The sequence below is a fragment of the Poeciliopsis prolifica genome, unplaced genomic scaffold, assembly GCF_027474105.1.
Source record: "Poeciliopsis prolifica strain line A6 unplaced genomic scaffold, Auburn_PproV2 SCAFFOLD052, whole genome shotgun sequence".
In the NCBI taxonomy this organism is placed as follows: Eukaryota; Metazoa; Chordata; class Actinopteri; order Cyprinodontiformes; family Poeciliidae; genus Poeciliopsis; species Poeciliopsis prolifica.
Genome location: NW_026562427.1, coordinates 1,002,472 through 1,014,481, shown reverse-complemented (window position 1 = coordinate 1,014,481; position 12,010 = coordinate 1,002,472). Strand labels below are relative to the sequence as shown.

The following is a 12,010-nucleotide window of genomic DNA, read 5'->3' as shown; positions in this document are numbered from 1 at the left end:
AACAAGGTAGGCATGGATGCAGCGGAAAACTGATATGGTGGTTGTCCCTGTCGCCCCACAGCAATAATGTTCCAGCTTAAATCTTGGCCAAACCCTTTCTGTATGATGTTTCCAAGTTCTAGGCTGGTGGTACTTATCTGAGGGTACACTGGATTCCTTAGGTAAGTTGAAAAAAATACATCTTACGTTATCTGAAGACTGCAAAGGGTCACTTGGCTTTGCATCACACTGTGTCAGATTGGAGATCAGACCTGACTGGGTGAGTTTGCCACCTAGTCAGGTCTCCACCTGTGACAGACCCTAAAGTCCACTAGGACCATTAGGATGTTGGTGGAAGAGTTGTGCTGATGCCTTGAGCAGAATACCAAACCAGGCTCCATATCTAGTATTCTGGTAAACACCAGCAATTTAAATCTAGTACTGTTATTTTCTGAAGCAGTGTTACCCAAGATTCAATGTTGCTTGCCAGAATGAATGCTCAGCTTTACCAGCCTGCTGGTCCATTTGCTTCTACAGGAGCCATCCAAATATTTAGCCTGCATGTTCATTTTCAATCTTCCAATCCAGGCTCCATTTTCCTGCCAGAGCATTTTCCGGTTCTCCAACACTCCTCTTGCCAGAACACTGTTGAGCCTGGCTCCTTTTTCAGGGGGTTTCAGCTTCCTTTTCTCTGCCTGACTTCATTTGTTTTCCTAAGCCCTGCACTGTTACAAACAATTCCTGAATTTTTCTGAGTGTCTTAAGTTACATCTGAATGCACAACTTGTTTAATTAATAACTCAATATTGTATACGAGACATCTTCATAATCTTTGTGCTGTTCTGCTTTTGCCTCAACTCAGAAAATGAATTCATTTGGAAAGCTCAAAAATAGCAGCAAGCTTTGCGACTGTTTTACCGATCCCGAGACACCAAGTCATTTCCCTTGTGACTCTGCCACCCTTTACCTTCATTCACAATCATCTGCTGTTCCACCATTCCCCTGCCTTTGTGCTTGCTTGGCTTGCGGTCTTTACCAGGTCAGCTTGCTCTTATGTTGTGCCTTGTGAGACTGCGGCAGCCTAAGGGAGTGTGTGTCCTTAACAGATTGCTAATGAAGCATCTTGGTTTTACTTGGAGAGAGAGTGATGAGGAAGTGGCAGAGAAATTACGAAGAGATGCTAGACTAAGTCATAAATGTTCAATTCCAGCCAGAGGTTTACCCGCACTCATCGTTGTAATGAATATCATAGTAATTTGGGGCTTTTATTGATTTATTTGAACCGTTTTCTTCAAGAAAGAGAATAGGATTTAAATTATCTTCGCAGACAAGAATTGGGAGCAGAAGTATAAAATATTGTTGTTGAATTTCTCTAAAATTAGACAAAGACTAATTTTATACCTAAATCACCACTAAGATTTTGTTAATATTCCTTTTAAAGTTTCACACACTTTCTGTAGGCATCAAAAAGACTTGAATCTTACTGGATATTTACTTTTGCTTTCTTTGTCCATTCCAAAACCAGTTCTTAGTTGATGAAATCAGTCCTGTGACGCATCACCTTTAAGTGTACAGTTTTGATTTATCAGATTGAGGGTACTCCTCTTTCAACATGACATTCACCAGACACTATGCACATCATCACTAAAACTTAAAAGTGACCCTCAGCATTATGTAACCACCGATATACTTGGCTCCTGATGGTATAAAAGCAACTTGACTCCTGCAGTGGTAAAATATTTAAATCCTTTTCTTTTTTCTTCAAACTCTCTGGGAGTGTTCATGTGGATACCCGTGAATTTCATTACAGCTCAAAGGTGTCAATTTTGAAGCAGGGGTTTCATGTCAATTTATGCTGGTTTTAAATTCACCTTTGGTGTTACAGGAGTTTCTAGTTCATGGTAGGCTTGAGCCTTGGTGGATTGTTTTTGAATAGCTTAACCAAATCCCTTTTATTTAAGAAACATAAGATGCATATGAAGATGGTAATAAATTTAATATCTAAACCTAAACTTTGGTGCTGAAAATTAAGAAAAATGATAAAATTCTGAGATTGTGGTACCTATAATTGCCATTAGTGGAGTTGGATCAGATTAGATTCTCAGCTACAATAGAAGACAGCAAGCCAAAGCTAATACCCTCAGTGGAGACAAAGATAGGAAGCCAAGGCAAAGAAAATGGAAAAAGTTAGAAAGCTGGCTCAACTACAAAAGGATGAATTGATCGCCGTCAGGTCCAGACTGTTGAGGAAATACATCAGAATGTTCATAGGCGAGACCCAGAAAAGTGAAAAGCAAAGGCTTTAGACTTCTGGCAACCACAAAAAGGAGATACACCCAAGGAGCTCATGCCAAGAGGATAAACATACACTGGTTCGTTGCAGAATATTTTAGCTGGTCCCGATGTTCCAGTTTAGCAGAGTAACTGGAACTAAACCACACAGTGAACAGTATTAAAAAGAGCACAGGGAAAAGAACAGGAGTCAGTCCCCAGAAAATGACAGTAATGAATTGTTCATTAGCAATTTGGGTAAATGCTAATGAACAACGAAAGCTAGGAAGAAGTAGATCTCAACATGGCTCACACTAAATACTTGAAGTTCAACATGTGTATTCAGACATTTTTTTTCACAGCTGGATAACATTGAACTGGTATCTGTATTTACTTATGCTTTGATTTTTCACTTTCATGTAAAGACTGTATTTATTTTTTGAGCCTTTTCAGGGTTGAAGCCGTCACAGAAGGACATGCCAGTTCAATTTAGGAAATTAAAACATAGTAAGGCTTTTTGGTTTTTTTCAGCAATTCATACACTATTGACATCACCATCATCTCAAGGCTTTGGTTGGAGCTCTTGATTGAGCATTTTTTCAACCAGTTTCCACTCAACTTGCAAAACTTTTATGGGTTGCCCGTGTTCTTGAGAGTGTCAGTAATTGCCTTCAGGAAAACTGTCAACTTTTCTTCTCCACCATTGTCAAGGCCATAATTATGTTTAAACTAAAAAAAATCCTGCACTAAAAATAATTGCACTAATTTGTCCTCTATCCGTCCAACATCCATTGCTTTGTAAGCTATACTCATTTAAATTAGAAATGAATTCTTGGAAAGCATCATTCAATTGCAATTACTGTTTATAGAGCTGTTTTTCTTTTTGAACGAAACTGCTAGAATGGATTAACTTTCAGATGACACCAATTTACTGAGATTAACTTGCGAAAAAAAAACAGCTAAAAGGCATTCCTCTAAAGCTTAATAGTATCACCAGGAAGGCTTACACATATATTACTCACTGAATCTGAAAAATGGAAACTGAACCTGCGTGTTTCTCACCATTATATTTAGCACACTGATTATTATAAAAACAATCTCTCACTTTCTGTTAATCCGTCCATATCCTGCATAGACGTAGAATAATTATTGTGCATTCTTGTGTGCACAGCTGCTGTTCCTCCCTAATACAGGCACTCTTCTATGATCAGAAAGAATTCATAAATAACATATGAGAAGAAAAAGCTAATTAGTGATCTGTTCCCTGCAGCGGCCACTGGGTTTCAGCAGGGTCACATACAAATCTGGGAGATTTTCTCCCCCCTTTTAACTAGTTTCAATTAATGCTGACATTAGGAGGCTGCAGGGCTTTGAGGCTTGTCCCTTTACACCGATTTGCTGACTTGCTAAACAAGCATAAGTGCCTTAAAGGGTCCTACGGATATTCATGTTTTGTGGGAGCACCATTTTTGGCTGCAGTTACGTTACCCAGTGTTACAAAGCAGGTAGGGAGGGAAATAAGAGGTATGGGGTGGGCCTAAAAAGGCCCACCCCATGCTATCACAAGAGCACATGAGACTATATGCAGGAGCAAAAGGTCAAAAGGTGAGACTTTCACCAAGGTTGGAGAGGTTTAGTCCAAATGAGAATGCTTGACAGGCAGAACCTGCTCAAACTAAATTATACAAGATTTAGTCATTTCTACTCGACGCCTCTGCAAATGTTGGTTGTTTTTCTGCACAAGTTAAGTTCTAGTTGTAGATTTCAAGGTGAAAGGAGCAAAAGGAGTAGCTTTGATCTAGAGTTGTACTTTGCTTTCGTTTTGTTTTTACAGAAGAAATCATTTCAACCTTGGGAACGGTCTTAAATCAAAACAGATAACACATTCACAGAAACAGATCTGAAGGAGGCCTTCTCTTATTTCAAATAGCTTTGACAAACAAAAACAAGCCCTGTAGAATCTGGGTAAATGCATAAAAGTGATTAATTTATGAGCAAAATTAAGATGTAGTTCTCATCTCCTAACTAGTTGATTTGATTAGCGCACAGTCAGAGTAAAAAAATAAAGCCAACTCTTATCCCAAGCAAATATCTGAATTTGAATATTTTATCAGCACTAAAGAACAATCACATTCACTGTGCCCAGCCACCCCTGCTCTGCTGTAGGGCATCAAATCTGTTCAAATGATAATGTGATGTCCAAATGAGGAAGCTCTGCCTTGTAGCTCAGATTGTTTATCTCACTGCCACGTTAACAAGACTGACAACATTTTCTAACAAATTCTAAAGCAATTTAAAATTTCAATTTCAAATATTCTCCACGATTCCAAATAACAATCACACTGAGAATTTTTTGTTAGTCATTATTATAATATCCAATTTACAGACACTTTAAAAACAATATGATTAGAGTAGATACATTTGATTTGATGTTAACAGTAATACTGAATAGTAGTTATACATAAGAGTACAAAACTTTCAACTAGTTTATGTATATAAAAGCATACATATATATATATATATATATATATATATATATATATATATATATATATATATATATATATATATATATATATATTTATTTATTATTTTTTTTCCCCCTACCAATAATGCAACATAATGCTCAACTGGCATTGCATGCAACTCCTCCACAGTCTGTTTTTAGTCTTCTTGGCATCTCAATAACATTAAATCAGACTAAATCTTAAGAAATCTGGACTAGATTGGACTTACCCTAACCAGTGTAGGATTAGTAAAATATCCATTCCATCAATTTGTAAAGAAATAGTCATTTCAATGTGTTTCAAAAGAAAGCAGTGACATTAGCCTGTTTTTATTTCTAAGACAGTGTGTATTTATCTGCTAGTAACTCAAAAACCAAAACTTTTCATGAATCAAAAATAAACTCAAATTTGATGTGGTAAACTAAAGGTAAAAGTCTTTGGGTTTTTTTCTTTTCGGAATGCTGCTATTTGGGGTTTGTTTTTTGTTATTTTTTACTTTGAAAAATTAAGTAATTGTAATCTGTAACCTTTTTTATTGCTGGATTTTAATTTCCTTAAACTTATTTAGCCCTGAATAATAAACAAATACCAAACATTGTTAGACATTTTTTCACAACGTCTGAACCCTGGAGACATCGAGTTGCACACTTGCGCCTCCACTGGTACAATTAACAGAAACAGATCTGATGAATGTGCAAGCATTTCTCACCAGGAGTGTTATTTAAACTTTTATATACTGATTGGTTTATGCTGTTTTTTTCAGTATATGTCAGCCTGGGGAATTTCAAAGTACATCCCATGAGGAGGTTTAATAAATGAGACCATATAAAAAAATGGGATTCCCACAGCGAGGGGTAACATTTCATTTGCTTCGTGTTGACTCAATTTATTATAGAAGCAAAGAAAAAGTCAGGTCAACAAATATACCTTACTACATTTTGTTTTCTCTCTTTTTGGCATTGTAAATTTCCACAAATGTGCATTTAAAATGTAAAACAAAACATCTAAGCAACAGTACAGTATATTATTATAAAAAATAAATAAACTTGGACTTGTCTGTTCTCTGGTTGCATATTCTACTGATTCATAGAAAAATCCTAATAAATTTATAAAATTAGAAAGGAACTATATTGAGGTATGTTGAAATAGACTGGGCAAGAATACTATAATATTTTTCTGCATAAAGTTAAAAAGAAGTCAGATTTCAGTACCTACCTATTTTTCTGAGTGGGGAAACTTTATTAAATGCAACACTACAATCACTTACACTTCAAAGTCTGTGCAAGAACAAATTCATAAAGCAGCTTAGAAAATCTGTACAATTTAAAGAGATGATTAAAAGCATTGTGGGAATAAATAATATGACAAAATATCAACAGGAACAGGAATAACAAATTTTAGTTTACTGTAATTTTTGTAGATATGAAACAGAAATAGTTGATTTTAGGGTTTAGTTTACCGAACAGATTAAGTTAAGGTGTCAGGATCAGATGTAAGCCATTGCTAAGAAACATCATTATCAGAGTATAAATTACTAAATTATGGCTAAAAAAATATATCTGAGGTCACAGTGAACTTTTAATTCATCCACAAGTCCAAATGAAAACTGATGCCAAATATGAAAAATATTCCCTGATGGCATTCCTGGGATATTGCACTCATAAAATGAAATGGACGAACAGACAGACGGGCCCAAAGCAAAGCATCCTCCAGCCAGCTACATTTCATTTTATAATGATCCCACAGCATTTCTACAGACACACCCATCAACAAGTCTGAGTGAAGGATTTTAAAATCAGCATCAAACATATGTAGGCTGTTGCCAAAGGTCCATCCAAAGCTGATTAAGCCTATCACTGGCAGCTAACTATATCAGTGCACAGGAGTTTTGAACCCTGGCACCTGTGGTGAAATTCCCAACACTGGTAGTGACGTGTTTTATAATTGCATGAGCTACAAAGTACATGCAAGGATGAAGAAAGAGAAGGTTCATGCAACAATCTGCCTTGAGAGGAACAAATTATAGCATGGAAAAGACAGCCATATAAGACATTAAGCAAGTATTATTGTAGAGGATTTTATAATTAGGCTTTATGTAGTTATTGTTACTGCCTTAAGGGGGAGAAAAAGTTCTAAATTACTGGAATTTGAGAAGGTTGTCTAACAGGGATTTCTGTGAATCTGCTAAGCAATTACTTAATAAAAACAAACATAATATTAAAATAAAACAAAACCTACATTGTGATGGACAATTCATTAATCCCTGTCTGATTAGCCTTATGTTCCACTAAACCATCTTAAGTGAATTAGAGTTAACAAGAATCCACTATGATTCAGCATCTAGAGTCAGCCAGGATAGTTGGTCTCTTCACTAAAAGAACTGGGAGGAACCAACCACGCAACCAGCAACTGTGGAAGATTTACATCAGAGTGAAACTAAAAAGTTGTGAGCAGAAAAAGAGAAATGCTTGTTTTGCAGAAATGTCAATTTCTGCAATGTTATTTTGTACTATCACATTCCCATTGTTAACAAGCACAATCTACCAAAGTGCATGAGTTTATTTTTCACTGTCGACAACTAGTTTGAGGGATTATAAATATATACAGTCACAACATGCTCAAATTCCACTTGCAATTTAAGTAAGTTGTACATAATTTAAATTTTTTATTCAGACCAATTTTTGTTAATTTTGACTATTATAAAATATTTTGGATTATGATGCTATATGCTACATATATATTCTGTAGACAAACCATTTCTATACATTTCTCCACGATATAGCTTTTATCCGGAAGGAAAATCCTCCAGAAATAAAAATGCATTTTTAAAAAGTTGATGATCTGTAAGATTGCACAGTTCTAAAATGAGGAATATTTTATGGAACATCAAGCATTCTGCATGACGAGGTGAGTGAAGCGTTTTGGACAATGTAGTATTACAGAAAGTAATTCACATCAACTTTGCTTGATAATTGCATATATCAGAAAGCACTGTGGGTCTATCATTTTCCTGACACAAAACGCTGATATGCAAAAGCCTGACAAGAATTTAAATATGGAGCTTCAAGAAAAAAAAGGGTGGAGATGCCTGGCAGATGACATGCTGATCTGATTACTTAAGTAATAAAAAATATTATTTAATAACGTTTTGCATCCTAAAATGTTTAACACATTTCTAAGAGACCAGAACGACACAAAAATTGGATAGCTATTCTGAAGTGATTGTTATGTTCTTTTCCCTCAGTTGTACTTTTTCTCTTCAGAGTGGATAACTATGAGAAGATTTCAACATCCCTTTATTCACATGTGTATAATATTTATTCATGGGTCAGATTTCCCTCTTTTTCACAAAGCTGGTATTGTTAAAATACATCCTTTCATAGGGATAGGACAAGTACATTTTTATTAATGACTATAAAAGCTTCAGTTAGATTAAGTGTTCCAATATGAGGATTTTTTTTAAAGTTATTTTGAATATGACATGAATAAGAATAATGTCAAAACAATAAAATCTGGTGGGGCTCCGTGAACAAAACATATTTCATCAGCTGTGCCTAATTGACCAACATAAAGTACATGTGTGCTGCTTGCGGTCTTAAAAGTTTGATATATTTACATCCATTCATCTTAAACACAACCAATTATATTCCGATTCTACATACAAAAGCAGGGAAAATAATTTTCTTGGAGCATCGCAACATTAGGGGTGGATGTTAAAAAAGTTAGTGAGTTACAGTAACATTTCCTCACATGTAAATGAAAGTCTCCTGTGATTTAGTCGTTTCTTTTAGCTGCCTTTCCGTTGAGGTGTTTCACAGTTTAGCCATCTGCATGTCATAGCTCACTGGCTGCCTGCCAGAGTCTCTAAATCTTGTAATTGGATGTTTTCTCAATAGGGGATAAGGAGTAATAAGCTTAAATTGGAAGCTGCCAGATGTATACCAAATATGCCATCGTGTCTCAGAAGAAAACTAGGTCTGCTGTGTGACAACATACACTGAACTTACTGCCTTGCAAACTATTCATAGTCCTTGAACCTATTTACACTCACATGCAATTACAAACTTCAGTGTATTACAGTGATTTTAACAAAAAAAAGAAGCAAAAAGGAGTAAATAATTGAATAATGCTGTATTTAAATGTTTTTCACAAAAAAAATTGAGAAGTGTAGCATGCATAATCAGTTCTCCTGTGTCAATTCCTTGATGATTCAGCTTTCAATGAAAATAAAGTTGCAAGTCTTGGGGTATGTCCGTACGTGCTAAACTTGTCTAGATACTCAAGTTTTTTTTGTCTTCATACTCCAGTATTTAAGGACCTTCAACTTCTAGATTTGTCCCTGATCAAACATACCTGAATTACATGGCTGAACTGCCTGGGACTTTGTTCATATGTATTAGACTTACACAGTTCTGATTTTTTCTTTGCAAAGTTCTGCAAGCATATTTTGTGTTGATGTATTGTCATAAAATCCAGTTAAGATGTATTTGATTTAGTTTTTTGTAAGGTAACGTGAAAAAAAAAATCAACAGTTATTACTAGTTTTTCAAGGCACATTGTAGGAGGATACACACTGCAGTCACAAAGAAATAGCAAGAGGAAACAATTCCCTAAGTGAGATGTCTCAAAGAAGATCAATCAACTTCCAACCTTGAGAAAGACCGGTAAAAATAAAAAAATGTCTGGCGCTCTTCGATCTGCTACATCAAAGGAAACACAATTTTAAAAACAATATAAAGATCTGTGAATGTCTGAGCGAAACTGAAATGTGATTTTGCCAAAACCACACAACTTTGATGTCATACTTCTATCATAAAATGTTGCTAGCAGTCAATTCCACAAGCAAGCAGGTTTTCCCTACCCTGGACTGAGCTACACCACCACATCAATCTGCTCTTACTGTACCTGATGCAGCTGTAGTGTTTGAAGGTGCTGGCTGCCTTTTGACATTCCAGGCAAAGCTGGATTGCACCTGGATAGTCTTCCTCCTAAAAGAACACAGAGCAGTAAGGTCATTTAACCCATTTTCAAAACAGGCAGAAATTTCACAGCATTTTTATTGTAAAAGCTTCCTGCCACAAAGACCTTAGATATAAATAGCAAAAAGGGCTTAGTTGAGGCATTGATATGTATGCCCTTCTCTCTATATTAGCTTCCTGACCCAGAGAATTATTGTTTATCTAAAAATAGTCACCACAGCGGACACCGTCCTGGCAACCTTGGGCGGAATAGCAATTGTGAAAACCACTCCATGATGTTTGACCTTTTAAGTCATTTATGAACATTTCTGTGAGAGTTTGTAGGAATTACAGTACCTCGAGCATCTCGCTGAGTCTTACATCTGTCCTTTGCTGTAAGGTGAAAAGAAGAAAAAAAAAATTAAGAATATGAAGAGCATATGTGACATTTATCAGTATTCAGTGATCAGTGCAAATATAGCTGTTTCTATCTTTGCACTAATAGAAAAAAAGGAAAATAGCCACTGTCAGTGCACAGATGTGTCTCTATGAGATGTGTCAGAGAATATCAGATCAAACAAGGAATGCACAATACATCTGCATACATATCATGTTTTACTTATCGTGTCAGACCGATAAGTAAAACCAGGTGGAGATAACAACCAACGTTTATTTACATTTTGTTGCGGTTTGTGTGCCGGGAGAGAAGAGATTTGGCCATGTGGTATTTCTTGGGGTACATGACAGAGATGCAATACAAGATTGCAGAATGAAGTCTGCAAGACATTGTTCTGTTTAACAGAGCAATGTCAGTGTTGTGGAGACTTCTTCAGTGTCAAAAGTCGGGAAATAGAAGTAAAACTTATTACCTATTAAATCAATATTCATGTTGATATTGTCAGAAATATCACTGAGTTTGTTGATCAAACTATACCTTTAAATAGATACAAATTATGTGGCACTGAAGGTTACTTTGAATCATTTGTCAGGCAAAGCATGAGCCAGTTACTAGGTTTTACTCAGTTGCGGATTCAAATAGCAAAAGTATTTTGTTCGTTTCTATCCTTCCAAGACGTCTGCCTGAAGCAAAGCCACAATACTTTTCCATTAGCTGGGAAGAAAAACAAAGTTTGGCTATTTAGAAATCTTTCTGGTTGCAAGAAACATTCATGGTGTGGAAACAAAAGGCGTACTTTTTAGGGAAAAAGAGTTTTAAATCCTGGCAAGACAAAAACAGCATCTCATTTAATTGGTGGACTTAAGGCATTCCGCATGACAGCAAATATCGGCTTGTTAAATTTGTGTTGCTCTATGAAGAAGAGAATGGCAAAAATGAAACAATATTCTGTGCAGTTATCTTTAGAAAGTACTACTTAAACTAACAAAAAATATTATAGCTTTATTTTAGCTAATATTTGGAGCCTGCCATAGCAGAGAACAGGTAAGCCTTGCTTTGTGCTTTACTCTGCACCTTGAAATAACTCCTGCATGCAGCTTGTACAACTGTGTGCACCCCAACCATACCCAACAATGTATATATCAAAACATGCGGCTGGATCTCGGCACACGGACTGTTATTTCTGTTAGCGTTTTGATTCAAAGCAAATAATGACACCGTTTTGTGTCCGTTAGCTCAAAATAGAGAGAAAATTTTGTCTCCCCCTCTGTGTCTCACTCACACATGACGATTTTCATGGCGGATTAATTAGCATGGCAACAGAAGGCAGAGATGAGGAGAACTACAAAGATGGTGGAACACTTAGTTCCAACAAAAGGGAGCAAAGATTACAACTACAGACACAACCTGGGCAGGATACTTACCACAGAAAAGTATGTGTTTTATAATATGTTTACCACCAGCAACGAGAATTTTTTTTCACTTTTCTGCAAAACTCCTCAAAAGAGAATTAGAAATCCTATGTTTTTCAGAACAATAATATTTGTTGTTAATCTGTTGCTAAGAGTTTTCTGACAACCAAGTGCAAAGAAGTAAACATCTGATTTTTACTTTTGCAAAATTTACCAACTGAAAATATGAACGTAAGCAGTATTTCTAAAGAGCTTATGTTTATAAACAATAATACATTTGGTGTTAAGTTTTTTTGCAGTAACGAAATGTCGCGAAAAATAAATTAGATTCTTACATTTGTGTTGAATGTCTGTTTTATAAAATATTCAACACCAATAACAAAAAAACAACCTTTCACTTTTATGAAAAATTCATAAACTGCACAATTCTTGTTCAGTAGTAAGAGTGTAAAGTAAGACAAATAGCATTTCAAAAAATGCTTTTTC

The 12,010-nt window shown here is 35.7% G+C and overlaps 1 protein-coding gene across 2 annotated transcripts in view; it reads right to left on the bottom strand.

Annotated features, from left to right (window-relative positions):
* Positions 1-12,010, bottom strand: part of vps50 (VPS50 EARP/GARPII complex subunit) — a 101,281-nt gene that overhangs the window by 61,341 nt on the left and 27,930 nt on the right. For both annotated transcript variants that reach the window (XM_055058920.1, XM_055058921.1), the window contains exons 8-9: positions 10,073-10,108; positions 9,663-9,745 (exon numbers count right to left, since the gene is read on the bottom strand). In XM_055058920.1, coding sequence (XP_054914895.1) covers positions 9,663-9,745; positions 10,073-10,108 — 119 coding nt within the window. The remainder of the gene's footprint in view (positions 1-9,662; positions 9,746-10,072; positions 10,109-12,010) is intronic.